General features: G+C 35.1%; 1 protein-coding gene across 1 annotated transcript; it reads right to left on the reverse strand.

Moving 5' to 3' along the window:
- Positions 1 to 334: 334 nt before the first annotated feature.
- Positions 335 to 22,049, reverse strand: LOC101403894 (protein LEG1 homolog). Its single transcript, XM_014781209.2, has 6 exons — positions 21,746 to 22,049; positions 17,704 to 17,790; positions 16,766 to 16,950; positions 15,696 to 15,796; positions 4,183 to 4,421; positions 335 to 435 (listed from the first exon to the last, which is right to left on the reverse strand). The coding sequence occupies exons 1-6, from the start codon at positions 22,044 to 22,046 to the stop codon at positions 335 to 337; spliced, it is 1,014 nt and encodes a 337-aa protein (XP_014636695.1). The 5' UTR covers positions 22,047 to 22,049.
- Positions 22,050 to 23,197: the final 1,148 nt, after the last annotated feature.

The raw sequence follows: 23,197 nt of genomic DNA on the forward strand, positions 1-23,197 counted from the left end.
ACCATGAAAATCCACTCCACCAAATTTCATGAAATTAATTTAGATAGAATAATATCCAAAAGTCCAATCAGGTTATATGATCTTTATTAATTTAACAGCATTTGTCAGTTATTTAACCCGATCTACATTGGACAGTTAACATTTTAGTTATTATTGATATTAATTACATAATTATTAATTAAGCAAATTAACAGCAACATTAAATCAAATTTTAAAATATGAGCACAGACAATGATAAAATTAAGCAAACGTGTAAGGACTAATCTTTGAGAATACTGCTCCTTGAGAAATTATCATTGTGGATTTTTATTTTATTAAAATTTTCCAGAAGCATTTAATTAAAAAAGTGAAGGATGAATTCCAAAATCTCTACGAAGAGTTTCCTTGCAATTTTTAACTTCATTAAAGTTTTCCATACAGCAAAAGACAATGTTCCTAGAAAAATAGATATTTAAAAGTTGTAGGTAAAGTTTTAATTTTTATCCCAAATGTTCAAATTATTTAAAACAAAATTCAATTTAATTAGTATGAAATTAGTATATTTTTATAGACATTCTTTGATGAAACATGTTTTTCTCTTTAAAATTATGTTATGTCTTCATATTCAAACTTATAAGATACACAAGCAACGAAAGAGAATAATGGATACAGCGATGATTACAGAAATGAAAACCCATAAAAAGTGAAGTGACATTTTTCACATATCAAACTGTTGCAAATTAAAAAGTTTGCTAATGTTCACTTTTGGTGTCTGTGCAGAAACACGAACCTTAATAAATAGTTTCTGTTGTTTTGTTTTTGTTTTTATTTTTACAAGAACACGGTCTATAGCACACTCTTTAGTTGCTGTGTAGCAATACCTGATCCATGAACTCATTCCTAGTAATTTAATCTGTCACTATTCCAAAAAATTAATAAAAGAATAGGTTGAATGTCATTTTAGCATTGCCTAAAACTGTAAAGAATATAAATCCATTCAGTGGAAAGCTATGTATTATTTAAAGAGAATGATGTCTGTCAATATTTGCTGACTTGCTGATACCTCGAATATACATGGTTAGCGAAAAATACATAGTGCAAAGCAGTGCCATACACAAAATTTCTTTTATGCAAATAACAAGGTTTTTGCCAAATAATTTATTCATTTATTTATATTCACTAATTTATATATATATATTTTGTAGGAATGAGCCCAAAACTTTAAAAAATATGTCAGGCAAGAAATCAAGGTATGGAGGTTAAGAGATGATGATGGCGTGGGTAAATTTTATTTGCATTGAATAACTTTCTGTAGCATTTTAATTTTTAATAAAAGAAATATAATGAATATATTTTAAAAATAAATATAAATAAAATTATAGCCATAAAAATGAAATAGTATTAAGAAATGGAGAAGTATTTAGTAATGGTATGAATTTTGAGTAGAACAAATGTGTCAGAATGGATTGATCAGTTAATGAGCAAGAAAGAAAAATACAGAAGTCTTGAGCCTGGGCCTACTGTCCTTTCCCTTCTATTGATTCCCTGTTAGGAAAAGCATGTTTATTTCCAATCGCTTTATTTCACGAGCAGCTATTTCCAGTAACATCCCTGGACCTTTGCCCCAACCCTAATTCTTCGCCGCGGAGGTCCCTGATTGGTAGCTGACAATTGGTCGGGGCTTATTTATCAAACGTCTCAAGAGGCAGGAATCACTCTTTTCCCCATATTCCGCTAGCAGTGAGGCAGGGCAGCCATACAAGTAAGTGATCTATTCTGCAGACTACACTTTCCCTTGCGTAGCTTTCTCAAGTCTGAATGAGGTACATAAATAACTATTTTAAAAAATGCCAAAATAATGGAGACTTGAAATCTCAGAAATATCAAAGCATAAAAAGGCTAAAATACATAGAAGTTCAACTTAGTTTCTTAAATTTTCTGATCTCAAAAATGTAGCTGAATGTTATGTTAAAAAATTTGTTCAATCTATGTTTATTGACTATAAACCAAACATGTTGAACTGTAAAAATATTTTAATTCAAGATATTCTATACTTGAATTAATTAAAAATATCTGCCAAGGCTTTCAGCACCGTTTCTGAATTCTGAGCATCAGGAGCGTGCATTTACTAGAGGAAGCTAGGAAGCAAGGTAGCTAGTTTAACTATATTCCAGTTTGTCATTTTTTGCTTTTTCTTTTCTTTCTTTTTTTTTTTTGAGGAAGATTGGCCCTGAGCTAACATCTATTGCCAATCTTCCTCCTTCTTTCCTTTTTTCTTCCCCAGAGCCCCAGTAGATAGTTGTATGTCATAGTTGTACATCCTTCTAGTTGCTCTATGTGAGATGCCACCTCAACCTGGCTTGATGAGCAGTGCACAGGTCCGTGCCAGGATCCGAACTTGCGAAGCCTGAGCTGCCAAAGCAGAGCACCCGAACTTAACCACTATGCCACTGGGCCGGCCCTCTTTTTCTTTTTATTGTAGCATATAGAGTCAATTCAAAACTCTTTAACAAATCCCAAGCTAACTTTAGTAAAACCAGAGCTTACAAAGATCTAAAACTCTGTTATATGCAATCTTTAAATGAAATCAATGCTAACCATCCATTCAATCCCTCACTCTTTACACACTAGGAAGTTAGAGTTTGTTTATATCAGCTGGGCCTAGATTGTACTCTCTCTATTTGACAATGTGGCAAACATGACTGGCAGATCAACAAATTCTGTGGTTTCCCAGTGGGTGGGGCTCAGACAAGGATAAACTTGCCCAAGTCCCTCCCATCCACCATCTAGTGGGGCTGTATGACTTTTCTTGCTTGTAAGGTAGGTGAGAAAGTTATGTTTGTCACTTCTAGTGCTAGGTGTTTAAAAGAGGGGCTCCCCTTTAAGCTCTCTAATTGCTTTGATTTTGTGGTGTGATCACACAGTGGTGAAGTTGTGAAGATTGATGGAGCTGCAGAGGGAAGGATCCTAGCTCCTGAATTACCATGGAGGAAAGCCTCCTCTCAATTGAGTAGACATCCTGAGTCACTATGTGAGCCAGAGATAGAATCCTATTGAGTTTTATCACTACAATTTGAAGGTTTATTTATTAAAATAGCAAGTGTTACCCTAAGTAATGCATACACAATTTTTAAATTTAAAACACAATGCATTCGTTCTTATTTTGACTCATATCTTATTTCTGAATTTTGCTTTAGGAAATAGAAATTAAACACACACAAAAAAACATGTATGTATGTGTGTGTGTATGTATGTATACAGACATATTCATATATATTTATAAAAATATGACTATATATACATTTTTTTCCTCAATAGAACAAGGGTAAATAATATCTGGGAAATTTAATAAAGTAATTTTCAAATTTACCATTGTGTATTTTCTTCTGTTTTCCACTATTAGTAAACCTAGGATTTGGAAAATTTGGAGAAATACACCTCCTCCAAAACCAGAATTTTGAGGGGTCAGATATTTTTCTTTATGTCTACAACCCATAGAACTGGATGAGGAAAGTTCATGTAACAGAATTTATTTCATGGTTCTGTTAGTAATGAAAAGTGTCATTATCATGTTTATTATGTTTTTCATTTAAAAACAGAACAAAATAAAATAAAATAGTAAGACTTATCCAAGAAAGAGAGATTCCCATTATCTCCTGGCCAAACTAAAATGCAGTGATACTAATCTGTCTTTGTACAAGGACCCCAGGGGAGAGGACATGCCAAGTAAGGAAGGGCCTACAATATATGCCCATTAAATAAAACCTATCATAAGCCCACAAGGATTATTGTTAAAACTTTGAAACAGATACCTATAGGAAGTCAACATTAACTTTTTTTTTTTTTGGCTGAGGAAGATTTGCCCTGAGCTAACTTCTGTTGCGGATCTTCCTCTTTTTGCTTGAAGAAGATTCGCCCTGAGCTAACATCTGTGCCAATCTTCCTCTATTTTGTATGTGGGTCCCCACCTCAGCATGGCCACCAATGAGTGGTGTAGGTCTGCGCCTGGGAACAGAACCCAGGTCACCAAGTGGAGCATGCCAAACTTAACAACTAGGCCATGGGGCCGGCCCCAACATTTCCCTTTTTAGACAGTCTGCTATAACAATTTATAATTATGATTCTAATGGTATTTCATTACATATGAAATCAACACAGTGTATAGAAATTACAAAAAAATAATAAAGTCTCTGGGTCTCTTACCTGTATACTCATGCATTTTTTGGATAAAATTTAGAGCAAGCAAGATTGTGTTCTGAAAGCCAGTAAAGTCCTTGATGAAGGGGGCCCTATCCCCACTAACAAGCACCCGTGTTGGCAGGCCCTTCTGGAATTCATGTGTTCTAATCAAAGTTGTAGGAAAGAGGGATGGGGCCAAATAATCCACGAACAAAGCCCAGTTTCTTTCAAAATCTGCTTCTTGTTTGGAGTAATATTTTAACCTAATAGACAAGTAGGGGAAAAGTATGCATTTAGAATTAATCTACTTAGAATTTTGCCAACTTAATTTTTAAAACAGATAATTCATTCAAAACTACATTGTTCTACTTTTTAGAAGATAGTTGGTGTTGAATATATGGTGTTGATTTCACCCTCTAGATCAGAACATTTGAAGAGATGTTAGAATTTTAAATCCGGAAATTACCATCCTAGAAAATATATATTTTTAGTTGAATGTTTTGTCCTTTTCATAAAGCATGCTCTCTTTGCATGAATTCTGAAACGTGACCAAGTCTCATTATTTTAACATGTAAAGATAAAGATAAAAGTCAAAGAAGACTAACAAAATTTCTGCTGGATTTGGATATCTCCTAAAGAACACATGAGTTTCATTTCAGATAACTGCTAAAAAATGAAATAGAGAATTTTTCTTGCTTTTTAGGTAGTTTGGTATTTTTTTCTGATGATGTATACTAGAAAGCCAATTTTTCCCTTTTTTTTTCAGATGTACAACTTAATGATTCGAGATTTGTATATATTGGGAAATGATTGCCACAAATCTAGTTAACGTTCATCACCATACATAGTTACAACATTTTTTTGCTTATGATGCGAGGTTTTAAGATCTACTCTCTTAGCAACTTTCAAATATGCAATACAATATAGTAGTCACCATGCTGTACATTACATTCCCATGACATTTATTTTATAACTGGAAATTTTAAAATTTTAAGCCCCTTCACCAATCTCTGTACCTATGATCTTGGTTTTGTTTAGGTTCCACATATAAGTGAGATTATAAGGTTTTTGTCTTTCTCTGTTTGACTTATTTCACTTCTCATAATGCCCTCAAGGTCCATCCATGTTGTTGCAGATGGCAAGATTTTCTTCTTTTTTATGGCTGAATACTATTCCATTGTGTACATATGTATATACTACATTTTCTTTATCTATTCATCTGTCAGTGGACACAGGTTATTTCTGTATCTTGGCTATTGCAAATAATGCTGCAAAGAATATGGGGGTGTAAATATATTTTTGAATTAGAGTTTTCGTTTTCTTCAGGTAAATACCCAGGAATGGAATTGCTGGATCATATGGTAGTTCTCTTTTTAATTTTTTGAGGAACTTCCACATTGTTTTCCATAGTGGTTGCACCAATTTACATTCCCACTTTCTCTTCTTATTGAGAAAGAAATTTTGATTTTAAATTTCCAGCGAATAATTTTATATCTATATAATCTGTATCACTTGTTCTAGCAGTCTTCTGAGTATGTAAACAACCTGCTGTTTTGAACCATGCTTGTTCCCTCTGAAATATTTTACACTATATGTCTTGCTTATCAGGCCCTATGTCCTTCAAGCCTTATTATGGAAGTTATATGGCTTGTTACATTTCCTCTGGTATTACTCTAAGTAATACAGACATGGGGGTCTAGGTACTATGGATTCAGAAAGTAATTGGAACATTAATTTCCAATTGGAACATTACTTTCCAATTGGAACATTAACCACTTCTGTGAAAGAAACACACCTGTGTATATGCGGTTCCTATGCAGCTATGGAGTATGGAAAATGAAATAACTAACCTGTTCTTGATTACAGAAAACAGGTAGGCACACCATGCTTTTATAAAACCATCATAGCCAAGTCTCAAATTTAAGAAAGAGAAAACATGAATACATAAGGATATTCAGTAAGGGTCACACAATCTTGATAGTAGCACAACTAGACATTGCATAAATTGTAGGAGAGTCAATAGCACATAAAAAGAGAAAAGAGATGTGGACGTATGTTTTTAATTCTCTTGAGTATTTGCCTAGATGTGGAATTACTGGGTCACATAATAACTTCAAGTTAACATTTTGAGGAATTCTTAAACTCTTTTCCAAAGTGAACGCACCATTTCTATCCCCACCAGGGTTATACGAGTTCCAAATACTCCACACCCTCTCCAACACTTGTTACTGTCTGTCTTTTAGATTTTAGCCATTCTAGGAGGTATAAAGTGGTGTCTTATGGTTTTAATTTTTATTTCTTTAATGACATGATTTTTAGCATCTCTTTATGTACTTTTTGGCCATTTGTATGTCTTCTTTGAAGCAATACCTACTCAAATCCCTTTTCAATTTTTAAAAACTGATTTGTTTCTTATCTAATTATAAGAGTTTTAAAATATAATTTGGATACAAGTCTCCTAGAGATATATGATTTGCAAATATTTTCTCCCACTCTGTGTGTTGTCTTTCATTTTCTTGATGGCCTCATTTGCGGCACCAAAACTATTTAGTTTTTATGAAGTCCATTTTATCCACATTTTCTTTGTCACTTGTGCTTTTAGTGTGACATCTTAGAAGAAAATTCCTAACTCAAAGTAAAAAATCTTTATAATGACTTCTATAGTTTTAGGTCTTACATTTAGGTCTATGATGCATTTTGAGTTAATTTTGTTGTATTGTAGGAGACAAACTTCATTCATTTGCTTGCGGATTTCCAGTTTTCCCCGTATTGTTTGTCAAAAAGACTATTTTTTACCCATTGAATTGTCTTACACTCTTCTTGAAAATCTACTTTTCTTTCTGTACTTTCAGTTCTATTTCATTGTTCCACATCTATCATTATGCAGTAACATACTGTCTTGATTACTGTACTTTTAGACTAAGAAATTAATAGGGATTGCATTGAATCTGTAAACAAATTTAGGGAGTGTTGCCATTTTAAAAATATTAAGTCTTCCAATCCATGAACACAAGAAGTCTTTCCCTTTATATGTCTTTAACTTCCTTCAACAATATCTTGTATTTTTTCAGTATATCCAAGTTTTGCAATTCTTATGTTAAATTCATTTCCATGTATTTTATTCTCTTTGATACAGTTATAAATATATCATTTAGTTAGTTTCTTAGTTTCATTTTGGGAATTTTTTATTGCTAATGTATAGAAACACAATTGATTTTTGTATGTTGATCTTGTATCCTGCCAGGCTGATGAACTCACGTATCAATTATAATAGATTTTTTTTTTTTTGGCAAGGGAGATTAGCCCAGAGCTAACATCCATTGCCAATCCTCCTCTTTTTTTGCTGGGGAAGATTGGCCCTGGCTTAACAACCATGCCTATCTTCCTCTATTTTGTATGTGGGACACCTGACACAACGTGGCTTGATAAGTGGTGCGCAGGTCTGCACCTGGGATCTGAACCTGCGAACCCCGGGCCGCTGAAGCAGAGCACGCGAACTTAACCACTACGCCACCCGGTTGGCCCCTATAATAGATTTTTAGTAGATTTCTTAGAAAGAAAGTATTACTACTTCCATTCCTATCTAGATTACTTTTATTTCTTTTTATAACCTAATTTCCTTGGCTGGTCTCTCCAGTATAATATTGAATAGATGTGGTGAGAATGGACAACCTTGTCTTATTTTTCATCTTAAGGGGAAAGCATTCAGTCTTTCATCATTATGATATCAACTGTGGGTTTTTCTAGATGCCATTATCAGGATGAGAAACTTTTCTTCTATTCCCAGTTTTTTGAATATTTTTATTATGAAAGAGTGTTATCATCAAATGCTTTTTCTGTGTCTATTATGATGATCCTGTGGTTTTTGTCCCTTATTCTATTAATATGTTGTATTATATTGATTGATTATCAGATACTGAGACAACTTTCCATTCCTGGAATAAATCCCATGTGGTCATGGTTTATAGCTCTTTTTTATATGTGGCTGGGCTTTGTTTACCAGTATAGTGTTTAGGATTTTTGTGTCTATATTCGTAAGAAATGTTGGTGTGTAGTTTTCTTTTCTTGTGATGTGCCTGTCTGGTTTTGGTATCAGAGTAATATCGTCATTTTGTTATTTGTTCTTACATCTTATATCTTTGTCTTCTTTTCCTTCATTACTGTCTTTTTTTGTGGTCAACAGATAGTTTCTAGTGTAACTGTTTATTCCTTTGTGGTTTCTTATAATATATTTTTTTAAAATTTGCTTTCTCAGCTGTTGCTCTTAGCTGATGAGGTTACAATTACCATCATCTTGGGCCGGCCCCGTGGCTTAGCGGTTAAGTGCTCTGCTACTGGCAGCCCGGGTTCAGATCCCAGGCATGCACCGACGCACTGCTTCTCTGGCCATGCTGAGGCCGCGTCCCACATACAGCAAGTAGAAGGATGTGCAACTATGACATACAACTATCTACTGGGGCTTTGGGGCAAAAAAGAAAAGAAGGAGGAGGATTGGCAATAGATGTTAGCTCAGAGCCGGTCTTCCTCAGCAAAAAGAGGAGGATTAGCATGGATGTTAGCTCAGGGCTGATCTTCCTCACAAAAAAAAAAAAAACAACAACAAACAATTACCATCATCTTAACTTAAAACAATGTAGTTCGGATTAATAATAGCTTATTTTAATCATTTACATAAATCTTGCTGCAATATAATTCAATTCCCACTCTCCTCCTTTTCGCTATTATTATTATACTAATTACATCTTTATACATTATAAACCCATCAAAGCAGTTTTATAATTATTGCTTTATGCAGTTGTATTTTAAAATCAAATAGAAAACAAAAGTGATACAAAAATATACATTTCTACTTCTTTTATATTTATCTATGTAATTCCCTTACTGATACTGTTTATTTCATCATTTGCATTTGAGTTATCATCTGGTATCCTTTCATTTCAACCCTAATGACACCTTTTATTATTTCTTGAAAGGCAAGTCTGCTAGCAATTAATTCCCTCAGTTTTTGCTTATGTGGAAATGTCTTAACTTCTCCTTCATTTTTTTTTTTTTTTTTGCAAGGAGGACTAGCCCTGAGCTAACATCCGATGCCAGTCCTCCCCTTTTTTCTTGAGGAAGACTGGCCCTGGGCTAACATCCGTGCCCGTCTTCCTCCACTTTATATGGGACGCCGCCACAGCATGGCTTAGCAAGCGGTGTGTCGGTGCGCGCCCGGGATCCGAACCTGCGAACCCTGGGCTGCCGCAGTGGAGCGCACGCAATTAACCGCTGCGCCACCGGGCCAGCCCCAACTTCTCCTTCATTTTTATAAGATAGTTTTGCTGAATATGTATTTCTTGGTTGATGTTCTTTTTCTTTTAGCACTTCAAATATGTCATAGCTCTGTCTTCTGGCCTCCATAGTTTCTGATAAGAAATCAGCTCTTAAACTTATTGAGGATCGCTTGTACATAATGAGTCATTTTTCTCCTGCTGCTTTTAAGATTCTTTCTGTGTCTTTGGCTTTGGACACTTTGATGACAATTTGTCTAAATTCTAAATGTGGCTTTTCTTGAGTTTATCCTACTTAGAGTTCATTGAGCTTTTTGGATGTGTAGCTTAATGTTTTAAAATCAAGTTTGGGAAATTTCTGGCTATTATTTCTTCAAATATTCTTTCTGCCCCTGTTTCTCCCTTCCCTCCTTCTGGGAATCCCATTACGTATATGTTACATGTTTGATGGTGTCCTACAGGCATGTGAAGCTCTCTTAATTTTCTTTCATTCTTTTCTCTTTTTGTTCCTCACTGGATAATCTCAATTTACCTATATTCACGTTCAATGATTCTTTCTCTTGCCAGTTTAAATCTGCTTTTGAGTCCCTCCAGTGAATTATTTATTTTGGCTATTATACTTTTCAACTCCAGAATTTCTATTTTTTCTATAAATTCTATCTCTTTATTGATATTCTCTACTTAGTAAGACATTGTTGTCAGTTGTCATACTTGCTTTAAATTCTTTAGACATGGTTTCTTTTATTTCTTTAAACATGTTCATAATAGCTGATTCAAAAATTGTGTCTAGTAAGTCCATCATCAGAGCCCACAGAGGAACAATTTCTATTGACTGAATGTGTGTTTATGCATGAATGCAATACTTTGCTAGTTTTTTTGCACATATTTGACTTTTTTTTTGAACACTGGACAGTTTAGACAATATAAAGTGGCAACTGTGAAAATCAGATTCTCACCCTCACCAGGGTTTATTGTTGCTTGGTCCTCTCATCATTGTTTGTTTATTGATTTGCCTGGACTAGTTTTGTTATTCAGTCTGTATTCTCTGTAGTGACTCATTGCTGAAATCCCTGCTCAGTAAGCTCAATGGTCAGCTAATGATTCCTTAAAGATTTTCTTAAATTCCTTGAATGAATAAGTCTTCTACCCTTTGTGAGAAGCTCAGTGTATGTGTTGGGGCACACCTTCAATGGTAAGGGCTTTTACAACTTTGCCTTCGCCTTTACTTCTTACTTGTTCAGGGCCTCAGTGTCAGCCAGAGGTGAGATATTGGGGTCCTCTCAGTTTTTGCCTGTGTATGTCCTCAGTTCTGTCCATGTTTGTGGGCTTCTCTATCCCCAGGGATATTTCAGGCCTTTTCAAAGTCCCCTATGGATATCTCATCCCCCAGATTGTCCTTTTAAGTTTTTGGCCTGGCTCTTGTTTGCTCCAACTGCTGTAGTAGTCTCAGGTAGCTGAAATGTTAAACAATTGATGCTGATTGTTTTTCATGAATCCTTTGGGGATAGGAATTTTACCACAGAATAATTAGTTTAAATAACTACAACATCTTGTGAATAAAATTTTTCCAAGGAGCTATAAGACAGGTCAAATAGTGACAATGCTCTGGGGATGGGGCTTTTTGAGGAACTCCAAACCCAGTATGCCCTTTTGGTGACTGCACAGCTGCTGGTTTTCACACCTACAGTAATTACAAGGCTGTTAGTTTTCAAGACTCCTGCAGAGCTAGGGAAAGTAGGATGAGATAGGCCAAGTTAAAATACCACAATCCCTGCTGTTCTTAACTAAGTTTATCAATTTTGCTGAATAAATGTTTTTCAGATTATTGCAAGCCATTGTTGCTAGACCAGTAATTCTGAAAATGTTGATTTTGATCATTTTTGGCAGCATTTTTGTTACTTTTATGAAGGAGTAAACTTAGAGAGATCCTCACTCTGCTATTCCAGAAGTACCACCCAGATTATTTCTTCAACAGTTGAACAAGTAGAGTCACATAGAGAACATAACACAATTTTTTACAACCAATAATATGCAGATCTAGGATTTGAGACTGGATGTTCTGGTTCCAGAATCATATACTTAACTACTACCCTATATTTCCCTTTTTAAATAATAATTGAATTCACTTTATATTGACTGCAGATTATACAGCAATTATTATGTTATGAATGTATTTCTCAAAACAACCCTATGTGTTATTATTCCCATTTTATATATGGAAAACTGATTAGAGATTTCTTATGTCCAAAAGCCAGGATTCAATACTTGGATTTGTCTGACTTCAATGCAAATTATGTCACAAAGTTTTATTGTATCAAAGAATGATCATTATCTTAACACATCCCAATACGACCTCTGATTGAAATTATAAAAATAATATAGTAAGAATATATCAACAAAGAGATTAGAAGATAAAGTTGAGGAAATTGGATAGAAAGTTGCAAAAAACAAAAATGTGGAAAATGAGAGGAAAAAAACTAGAAAAGTTAGAACTATGATATAGAAGATTTGATATAGAAATAACAGGAATTCCAGTAATAGAACAGAGAAAATAAAGTTTTAAATAGACTATGCACTGCACAAGATGAATGAAAAATAACACACTAAAGCACAACTGCTTGAAATTTCAGAAGCTTTATGAAGAAAGGGAATACTCTATGATATTCCAGAAAGACAATAGGTTATATTCAAAGGATCAATAAACAAAATTACGCAGACTTCTTAATAGCTAGAAGCCAATAGAGTAATGATTCTAAATCTGAAATAAAATTGTTTTTGATCTATGATTCTATACCCAGCCAAATTATCTGTCAAGTGTCATGATGGAATAATGTTATTTTGAGATATGCAGAAACTCAAATTTAACCTCCCATCAATACTTCTTCTCCATTTAAAAATGGGATGCATGAAAATAAGGAAGTAAACCAAGAGAAAGGATGATATAAGGTGCAATCAAGTAAGTGTGAAGGGAATTTTTGTTCACTTAACTGATATAAATCTATGGCTTATTTCATCACACTTTGTAAGACTCTTTATGGAAAAAAAATCTCTCCTACATTTTTTGCATCTAACTCATTGTCTAGTACATTGCTTTGTACATCCTAATGTTCAACAAACACTATTAATTGGCTTATATATCTTAAAGAAGGAAGAAGAGCCGTGGTTGATATGGATCTTTGAACATCAGTTTGCAGGATACATAGTTTTACAAACAGAAGTGCTGTGAGAGTAACAGCGTGGTATTTGGAGTCAGGCACGCTTGATATACATCTTTGTCCTGCCACTATCTGTGTAACTTCAGCAGATTTACTGTATATAAAATGTATTGTAAGAATTGAGTGAGAGAGAAGAAAATTCATAGTTCCGATTCTGACACTAACACAGCTATTTAAAACAGAGGCTGACACTTACGTAGACAGTCAGTTATGTAAAAAACAGAGGTTTAGGAAATAAAGTAAATGGGTTAGTATGAAAAACAATTAACTGTTGTACTTATATATCCATGTTTCTGCAAACAAAAAAGATGTTATTTTCTGAGGTGGTGTTTGAAAAAAACAGGCGCATACACATTTAAACTGATTCACCAAACAATTCGTATGGATGCCATCTTTTCTCAGGTTGTTTATTAGTTCGATATATTGGAAAATTAGTCAAATATTTCCAAATTCATCACATACAATAATTAGAAATAAATGCAATGAGCATGAAAAACTAAGTAAGTAAACCCACCAGCTGGGAGAAAATATTTACTAAACGTATATCTGATAAGGGGTTAATCTCCATAATATATAAAGAACTCACACAACTGAACAACAAAAAAACAAACAACACGATTAAAAAATGGGCAGAGGAAATGAACAGACACTTCTCCAAAGAAGATACACAGATGGCCAATAGGCATATGAAAAGGTGTACAACATCACTAATCTTCAGGGAAATGCAAATCAAAACAACACTAAGATATCACCTCATGCCCATTAGAATGGCTATAATCACCAAGACAAAAAACAATAAATGTTGGAGAGGATGTGGAGAAACGGGAACACTCATACACAGCTGGTGGGAATGCAAACTGGTGCAGCCTCTATGAAAAATGGTATGGGGATTCCCCCCAAAATTAAAAATAGAAATACCCTATGATCCAGCTATCCCACTACTGGGTATCTATCCAATGAACCTGAAATCAACAATCCAAAGAGGCTTATGCACCCTTTTGTTCATTGTAGCATTGTTCACTATAGCCAAGAAGTGGAAGCAACTCAAGTGTCTCTTGACTGATGATTGGATCAAGAAGTTGTGGTATATATATATATATATATATATATATATATATATATATATATACACAATGGAATACTACACAGCCATAAAAAAGACAAAATCGTCCCATTTGCAACAACATGGATGGACCTGGAAGATATTATGTTAAGTGAAATAAGCCAGAAAGAAAGACAAACACCATATGATCTCACTCATATATTGAATATAAACCAACACATGCACAGAGAAAACTGTATTGTGGTTACCAGTGGCAATGGGAATGAGGGGTGAGCACAAGGAGTGAAGGGAGACATGTATATGGTGATTGACAAACAATAACGTACAACCAAAATTTCACAATGTTATAAACTATTAAGACACAAATAAAAAAAAAAACTAAGTAAATGATGGAAATTACATCAATAAGCAAAACGTTATCTGCAATATCCCTAAACTTTAACCACTTGAAGTACTGTGATGCTTGCCAGCATAAAAACAGGTTCTCTCATGCCTGGGAAAAGACTAATGCTCTGTAGACATTGTAACAAGTGGCCAACAAGCCATTTTTAGACTTCTTCGATCAATCAAGGAAAAGTTGTCTTAGAACAGGTTTTTGTAAGCCTGCAATCAGTGACATCTCCTTAAGTCTGCAAGTCGGCCAACCAGGAATAGACTCCCTGCATAACCATGCCTCTAATGACAATTGACCACTGTCTCACCTGAGTAACCCTCTTATATTGATGATTCAAGCCACTTAAATGCCTGAAAATCTACCAATCCCTGAACTCTGCATCTCCTAACAACCCACCACAAAAGGAGAAGAGTGCTCTGCTCGGTGATACTGTGCCTGATTGATGTCATTCTTCCTTCCTAGAGTTCCAATAAATTCAGCTTTGTCTTTTTATTTCAGATATTGAGTGCTGTCCTCATCATCCTTTGAGAGTTGCTATGAAAAATGCTATTTCCTAGGAGTATTTAATCCTGCATGTGATTGGGAAAACCTAGAAATGAAAAAGTAGTATTTTACAAACTATTTTCTATAAACTATAATGACTTGGTCTCAATTCCAATCTTGATGTTTTCAACGCCCTCTCTGCTTCCTTGGCTGATAACCTCACCCCTTTTTGGCAGTCATCAGAAGTAGGTTGAGCAGTTGAGTCACAGCTGAAAAATGTTATCATGGCTACAATCCTAATTCATTTCATAGACAAGCCAAGAGGATGAACCCTTCCATTGACCAATAAAAAAATTAGCCCTTGAAACAATACCAAGAGATAAAATATACAAAGCAATAAAAGTCTGTGATTTATCTTAACTGGATTTGGGGTCCGTGAGAAAGATAAAACTAGGTGGTTAACAAGAAGACGTCGAACATGTGTGCCAGTGTTCATATGTGATCTTTAAACCAGTCACCCTTCTTTCCTTCTTTCTACACCATGTCTCACTCTGGGTGGCAGATACCACCCCTAAGACAGTGTCATTCACTTCCATATGAACTCATGCTGCCTCATTCAACCTAGTTTGCTATAAAATGGAGAGAATTTTGACATCATTTTAGCTATCTGGCACGATAAGCAAGATGCTTTTTGAATATTTCCCTCCAAATATGTGTTAACCAAGCTATTTTCCCTGATCAAAATGAGCAGAGATCCTATAATTACTTGCTATTACATCCTTCTGGTTTATAGACAATAGTTTATGTTAAAACCAACTTTTTTAAAACAGTCTTTTTGTACTTTTGCTTTCATTTGTTTTATTGCTTTTTATTTTGTTATGTTTTGTGTTACAAATCTGCTTTGCTTCATATTTTTCCCTCCCTACTTATAAAATACTTTTGAACTTTATCCAGTAAAACATTTTCTTGTCAGTTTCCTCTTTATCAAATACTTCCCCATGGTTGACATACTGATAAATAGGTAAATTGAAAAAGACTTCAATGAAAAAAATAATGTAAGATGCAAAGATTGTTACCATATTAAATCAAAATAACTTTAGATCCATTCTTACCTATTGTGAAAATTTTTACGAGCAACCTCCAAGGATGAGACATGCGCAGCCCATAAGTACTTCAACAAGTCATCACAGTTACTAGAATTTGACTTTACATGCTATTGAAGAAGGAAAAGGTTATTAATATTTAGGCAATTATGACAATCTCTCCTCCTGAAAATCAATTTTATTTACAAATATAATTTTTCAACATTCTAAATGAGGGGAGAACATTTTTTCTAAGAGTTAAGGTATGAAAGATTTAATGCTTAACACTCCCTAAAGAGCTTAATACTAGTTATATTAATTACTATATATTAATTAGTTATATTAATACTGAATCCATTTGAAAAGAATAAACCATGTGTTTTTGAAATGTTCAGAATTTTATGCTATTAAGAACCAGACCTTTAATATTTCATTTTGTTTTTCTCTAGCCATGCAAGGAACTTTCCACAAAGTCTTCAGAGTCATAAATGGGGGGAAGGGGATGAATGAGAGTATTTTATCTAATCATATGCAATATAATGGGCAAGTTCTCTAAAGGGAACTTCTATCTTTGGTTCTTTACTCTTTCACCCATGATGCTCTACTTGGGACATAAATATTTGATTCTGATTGTCAAATGATCATTTCAGTCAACTCATAGATGATTGACTATCATATACGATTATTTGTAACTGTTTATTAAATAAGCTGATCAAATTCACCACACTTATTCCATAACTGTATTTCTATATAGGTTATTGCTTAGTTGACCTGAAATTATGATGAATTAGGACACTTCATGCACTATTAAGCCATAATTTCTCCAGGTTCAGATGTTCGTATATAATTTATTTGGTGTGAGAAGAGTGGATAGGGCAACCTCAATACTGTATTGGTAATAAGGGTACTAAGGAGATATGATGTCATGTGGTAATCTACTCATACTAATATTGTTGTCATCATAATAAACATTTTCATATTAGGAACTTTATTCCTTAGGAACATATTGTTCAATGTATTAAAAAATTCTACATTAAATATTATTGAAAAATTATCAGGCTACCCTCAAAGAGTATTAATTAGAACTCTGAAAAAAAAACCTGATAAAATTCATTCCACTTTTTCATCACTTCTGGAAAGGATGAATGACAGCTAGAAACATTATAACAAAAACTCATCTGATCCTTGGATGGTGGCAGAACAGTGACATTGTCTGATGATATCCCCATTATGCCAGAATCAACCGCGGCAAAGAAGGGCATTGCAGAGAGATAATAATTAATGTCTGTATAAACAAAAAGTCATTATTAATGTTATCATATAAAAGAGGTTGTTTCTGAAGTAAAGAAATCTACCAGAAAAGTAAAATCCACAGATCTAGAAACATGGTAAAACTTAAGCAGTAGTTCTGGGCACTTCAGAAACTTTATCAGAAATTTCCTTTAGTGTTATATGCAACTCGAACATACGTCTCTTAAAAACCTTACTCTCATAAAGCAGAATGAGTTCATCTTGTAGATTTATTATTTCAAATCCTAGATAATAATTACACCGGAATTTAAAACACTAATTAAATTCTAAAGCACAATAAGTGCAAAAGAAAAAATTGGTATCTTATCTATAAAATACTATTCTTTTATGAGTTTTTATTCTAAGTTTGAAAATCTGATTATCTTTAAAATGTTCTAAGAGAATAATATATTCTAATATTCTAATAAAATATCCTAGATTTTTTTCTTTTTGTTTGATAACATATCACAAACTCCTACTTCTGTCCTATGCATTTAAAGCAAGTTTTTAGGTTACTAGTCCTCTAACTGACATTTTCATAGTTGGATAAGGTAATTAGTAAATTTTAAAAATATCTATCTAAAAACCCATTTCAAAACATTTAGAAGACTTAGATCAAACAGATTCTTTTCATAAAAGTAGTAATTCTGGTTTTGTGTTTTTTTTTTCTCTAATTGGGATTATAGGTTGAATTGATTCTTTGTGGAAAGGTCATCTATTTGAGGTTTGACTGTTACATTACACTCACCGGCTGACCAACTGTCCACAGAGATGCACAGATGATCCCCAGATTCATGGCCGCAGTCTGTCATTTGGGTGGGATCAGCTAATCTGCCTAAAAGAGAGAGGATCCAGAATTGAGTTTACTCGGCCCATTTTTAAGCTATACATAAACTAGATACTTTATGTTTACAGGAATGCACAAAATTTTTATTCTCTGAAAGAATTGTGTTAGCCTTCTCAACACTGTCTTTCCTTCACTTTGTGACTCTGGATAAATAAATTCTGCAAGTCTCAGTCTTCTTTTATCTATTTATTTTTTTGTGAGGAAGATCAACCCTGAGCTAACATCCATGCTAATCCTCCTCTTTTTGCTGAGGAAGACCGGCTCTGAGCTAACATCCACTGCCAATGCTCCTCCTTTTTTTTCCCCAAAGCCCCAGTAGATAGTTGAATGTCATAGTTGCACATCCTTCTAGTTGCTGTATGTGGGATGCGGCCTCAGCATGGCCGGAGAAGCAGTGCGTCGGTGCGTGCCGGGATCCGAACCTGGGCCGCCAGTAGCGGAGCACGCGCACTTAACCACTAAGCCACGGGGCGGCCCCTGCAAGTCTCAGTCTTCTAATCTACATCCTCGGGAGACTAACAATGACCATCTCGTAGAGGTTTGGGGATGTTAAATGAAGAAGGACATACAAAGTGCTCAGCTCAATGAACATGTGCTCCATAAATATTAGCCATTATTTTATTTTTTCCCCTTTTCTTTCCTGTTCCTGACTCTATATTTACTATGTCCTTCTTACCAGTTCTGCCTGTCTGTTTCCCAGGAACCTATACTGTTTCTTGTTTATTTTCTCATTCTAGTGCTTCACTTGGCTCTTCATGACCTGCTTACCCCCAAGTGGGCAAGAGTAAAGATCTGGATAGTTCTGCGAGTGCATATAAATTTCTCAGAATTCCTATTCCTTTTTTAAACTGCAATAATATTCAAGTATGTAAAACATTCCTGGCCTGAATCTTAGGCTTTTTCTCATTTGGGAGTTGTTTTGACTCTAATTCCAAGACTCCTTTTAAATCCACTCACTCTCTGAGGACATTCACCCATGATGCTAACCTAAGGATTTCCTTATGTTGCTTACCTCCATATCTTCTACTCTGAAACCTCACTGTGCTCCAGTTCCATATTTGTCAAATCCTTCAGGAACTCCTTTCGTGGTGATTCCAAGTTATCGCCAACTGAACATGCCTGAGGCTGAGCTCTTGATCTTGACAGTCAAGGAAGACTGCTTCATGAACTTTCCATGTTTTTTTTTTGTTTTTTTTTTTTTGGCAGGGAAAGATTCACCCTGAGCTAACATCTGTTGCCAATCTTCCTCTTTTTATTTTTCCTCCCCAACGCCCCAGTGCATGGTTGTATATCCTAGTTGTAAGTCCTTCTAGTTCTTCTATGTGAGCTGCCACCACAGCACGACAACTGATAGACAGGTAGTGTGGTTCTGTGACTGGAAATGAACCCAGGCTATGGAAGCAGTGAAAGCACCAAACTTTAACCACTAGGCTATCAGGGCTGGCTCGTGAAATTTCCATTTCTTGTCAGAGGATTTTCACTACTCTTCTAGACATTTTTCAGCACTTCCCCCTTCTTTATAACCAAACTGCATTCTCCTGTTGTTTTACCCTCTGAAGAAATTTTTTCTTGCCTTCCCATGGCAAGAAATACATCATTCTCAATACCTTTGACCAAAATCTCTTTTTCGTCATACTCATTTTTTCAAGAATAAAATTAATGCTATATTTGTTACTATTCGAGCACAAATTTCTCCTGTGAACTTACCCTATTTTCCCATTATACTATTTCCCTAGAAAAAGTTACATATCTCCTGTACTTTCAACATTTCCCTCTCTTTTTCTCTTATATGTATCACATTAATTCCAAACTTTGTCCTTGAGCTTATTCTATTTCTTCATGGATTACTTTTTTTAAATCCATAAACATTCTATCCTTTTTCAAGATTCACTTCAAAACTTATTCTATTCCCACATTATTCCAGTTCATAACACTCTCACTTTTATCCAGTACCTTATGTTTTGGCCCTGTACTGTCTTCTGGTTGTATTATTTGTAGCTTTCTTTCCTAACCACGTTGGGAGTCCTTTGAGGGAAGGCATGAAATCTACTGTAAACATCTTTTACGCTTGCCTCAGCTACCCCTTTTCATCTCTTTTTCTGTTTGGTGCACTTATCCTGCTTCAGATTCCCAATATTCTCTTCCTAATTCCAACATTTTCCCAAGTAAAATTTCTGCTAAACAATAAAAATGAATGAATATTGACATATGCAACTAGATGGATGAATCTCAAAATAATCAAAACAACTGAAATAAGTCAGACCGACAAACAGTATACAACTGTTTATATGAAAATTCTAGACAATGCTGTCTAAACTGCAGTGATAGAAAGCAGATCAGTGGTTACTTGTAAAGTTGGGGAATGGGGTGGGGTGAGGAATTGAGGGACTTGGGGGGCAGGGAGGGAGTTGACTTAGAGGTGGGGAAGTTCCTGAAGATGAGAATACAAAGGGAAAAGAAAATTTTTAGAATGACACATATGGTCATTATCTGTGGTGATATGTTCAAGGCTTTACACATAAATCAAACTTATCAAATAATACATTTTTAAAGGTACAGTTTATTGTATGTTTATTATACACTAATAAAGCTATTTTAAAAATGCTTCTAAGCAAGTAAGAAACAAACATTTAAAGTGCTTAAGTCTTGTGGAAACATTAGGTCCTTGTTACTAAGCTAAACCATATTGCTTAAGAGCCCAATTAAAACTACTCAGTCTGACTTTAAAGACATGATATAAACTGGCCCTAACTGATCTCAAATTTACTACTCATTACTCTTTTTCACACTCTAATTCTCCTGTCAGTGTAGTAGTTTCGCTCCCAATATAGCCTGCTATTGTTGCCATCTTTGTAATTTGTATTCTAGCAATGCCTCCACCAAGGTTTTTGGTCTTACTTTCTCCTCATGATAATCTCAGCCCAGGGTTGTCACTCTCTTTCCTGAGCTGCTCTTGTTCTTATGGTCCTTATATTCTCTTTCAGACTTAGCATACTGTTGGTGAAAAAATTTTATGAGCTACGTTCATAACTTTTAATCCTATTTTGATTTTCTCTAGTTATATAACAGAATACAACTCGATTAAATTCTAAGTAAAATCAGCCACTTGAAAGAGAGAAGAATTCCATTTATTGTGTTTATAAATGAAAATGAAATTTTGAAAAGTATACAATCTAACATTCTATCTTTCCATTTTCTCATTACTGGACCCTGAGTAGAAAATTTTCCTAGGAACAGGTGTGTGTCCCCTTCAAGGGAGCTGTTTATTGTTTACAGTGAACCTTATGTTTGGGCTTCTTCTGAACCATGTCTCAAAAGTTCAGATATTCCTCTTCTCCAAGCCAAGGACAGATTAAGAATAAGAGTTACACTAGGTGTCAAGAGATCTTCCCCACCTGAGCTCAGGATGTCATCACAGATCAGACCTTGCAGAGTCTCCTCCCTTGTCTTTTCCACAGCACCACCTACTTTCTTATTGATTCTTTTCTTCTAATACTGTTTTCTGGAAGCTATTGGTGAAGGTCTCTTATTTCTTGAATGCCATTTTTAGCCAGAACAAGATAGGTTGGGATTTATGATATTTTTGTTCCAAAACAAATCTCTACTTTTATTCCTGAATGTAGATGCAATTTTCTGGGAGAGAACATATGAGAGAAAGGTTTTCCTACGGAGGATTTTTGATATTTATTGGACATTGCTGGGTAGAAAAACCATGCACACAAGGGGCATTCCATAAATGCTTAATAAAGACAGATTAGGGAAGAATGAGGAGAAAAATAGAAGAGGAAGAGTGAGAAAAGAATAGTTGGAAAAGGAGTAGGAAGGGGAAAGAGAGAAAAAATAATTTTCCAAAAAGTGGCAGTATATATACCAGCTACCACTTTCTAATTAATTTAGAGTTAAATCATACAATAATTGTAATGAAAAATAGCGTCATTCTTACCTGTATGATATTGCCATCCATGCTGTACAGCCAATCCCCATAAAATATTTTGTTCATTTTCTGGTGCATATTTTTCAAAATACTTGGCTGTCTTGTTCAATAGGATTTTATACGTCCCCAGTCTCTCAGGGTAATGCCAGACATTAATGATGTACTTTCCATTTTCTACATTGTAGTCACTGAACTGACCAGGACTCTCTTTCCACAGAGGGGGATATGCCTCTGAGATGCTGGATGTTCCTGCCAAAGAAGCAAAAATACAACCAAATATTACACAGGCCCAGGAAAGACTGAAAGCCATAGTACTTAGAGGTGGAGATTGAGGTTATCGTGGGACTTTTATTGGGAAGTGGCGGAGTAAGTCATATTATGTTTGCATACCACTTCCAATCAACGCTTTCAATTCTCTTTCCTGGCGATGATCGAGTGGAGATAAGTAAATGCTTTGCCAAAGATAATAGGATACCTCCCTTGTTAACCATCTCCCCAAAAACTAATGTTGATTATGTATCAGTCTCTAGAATTTTCAGCAAGACTTGGTTTCTTCCTAAATTTGTTTCTGTGTCTGTCTTCTCTCTGTTTGTCTCTCATGTTAACTATAATAATAAATTGGATGTCCTTCCCAGAGGTACTTGTATTTTAAAGGATGGCTATTGATCCAAATTAATCTCTAATTGGAGGGATTTCAGCAACACAAAATGGTAAAGAAAATAATTTTAGATAAAATTTGGAAGACATTTTAGTGATATTTTGGACTTTACCATGTCTCTTTTAAATCTCAGCCATGTGCAAGTCCAGACTATGGCAGAGCTGTTGACCCAGACTCCACACTAGCAGGATCTGAGCCAAAAGTTTACATGCAAGTAGTTTATTTGGGGATTACAGAGTGAAAGAAAAGGAGAGAAAAAAAGGAAAGTAGGGAAAGCTAAGACAAGAAGAGATAATTGACTTGCCTCCACTAAGGGTATGAGTGCTTATATTGTCTTGGGACTAATGAGGAACATTCTTATGAAAGAACCACTGGCCTTAAGGGATGGAAGTGAGAAGCATTTTCTCTCATCATCCACTGGTCAAAGGTGACTCAAAGGGTAGAAACTCTCCTGTGGTTCGGGTTTCACAGTCCTGTGTGCTAAGTGGGCTCCTGGAGGTGTCCCATGTAGCAGCAGCAATGTAGAAGCCCAGGGCAGTAGATAAGAGGTAAAAGGAATGACTGAAATTAAGCTGCAAGTTGCACCTGCATGAAGCAGGTCAAAGTCTGTGTGGAACTGATCATAGCAGCAGTGGCTGCAGTCAGAATTGAGGCCAAGAGGATTCAGGAGTGATGCACAGGAGACGGTCAATTCAGAACCCCTGCACTATGACCTGAACTCTGGGCCATAACTGGGAATATGCAGGCCATGGGTTCATGCAGGCTCAGCCCTTCCCTGTATGTACCTGCTGTGTGTTTATTTT

Source organism: Ceratotherium simum, chromosome 19 (assembly GCF_057802395.1).
Source record: "Ceratotherium simum simum isolate JZ-2026a chromosome 19, ASM5780239v1, whole genome shotgun sequence".
Lineage (NCBI taxonomy): Eukaryota > Metazoa > Chordata > Mammalia > Perissodactyla > Rhinocerotidae > Ceratotherium > Ceratotherium simum.

Bases quoted from the DNA above. Each gene is read 5' to 3' on its own strand.
- LOC101403894 (XM_014781209.2), bottom strand. From the start codon at position 22,046: ATGGCTTTCAGTCTTTCCTGGGCCTGTGTAATATTTGGTTGTATTTTT. The intron at 16,951-17,703 runs GTGAGTGTAATG...TTGTTTATACAG, and splicing joins TGTGGACAGTTGGTCAGCCG to ACATTAATTATTATCTCTCT. The intron at 4,422-15,695 runs GTAAGAATGGAT...CTTGTCTATTAG, and splicing joins CGTAAAAATTTTCACAATAG to GTTAAAATATTACTCCAAAC.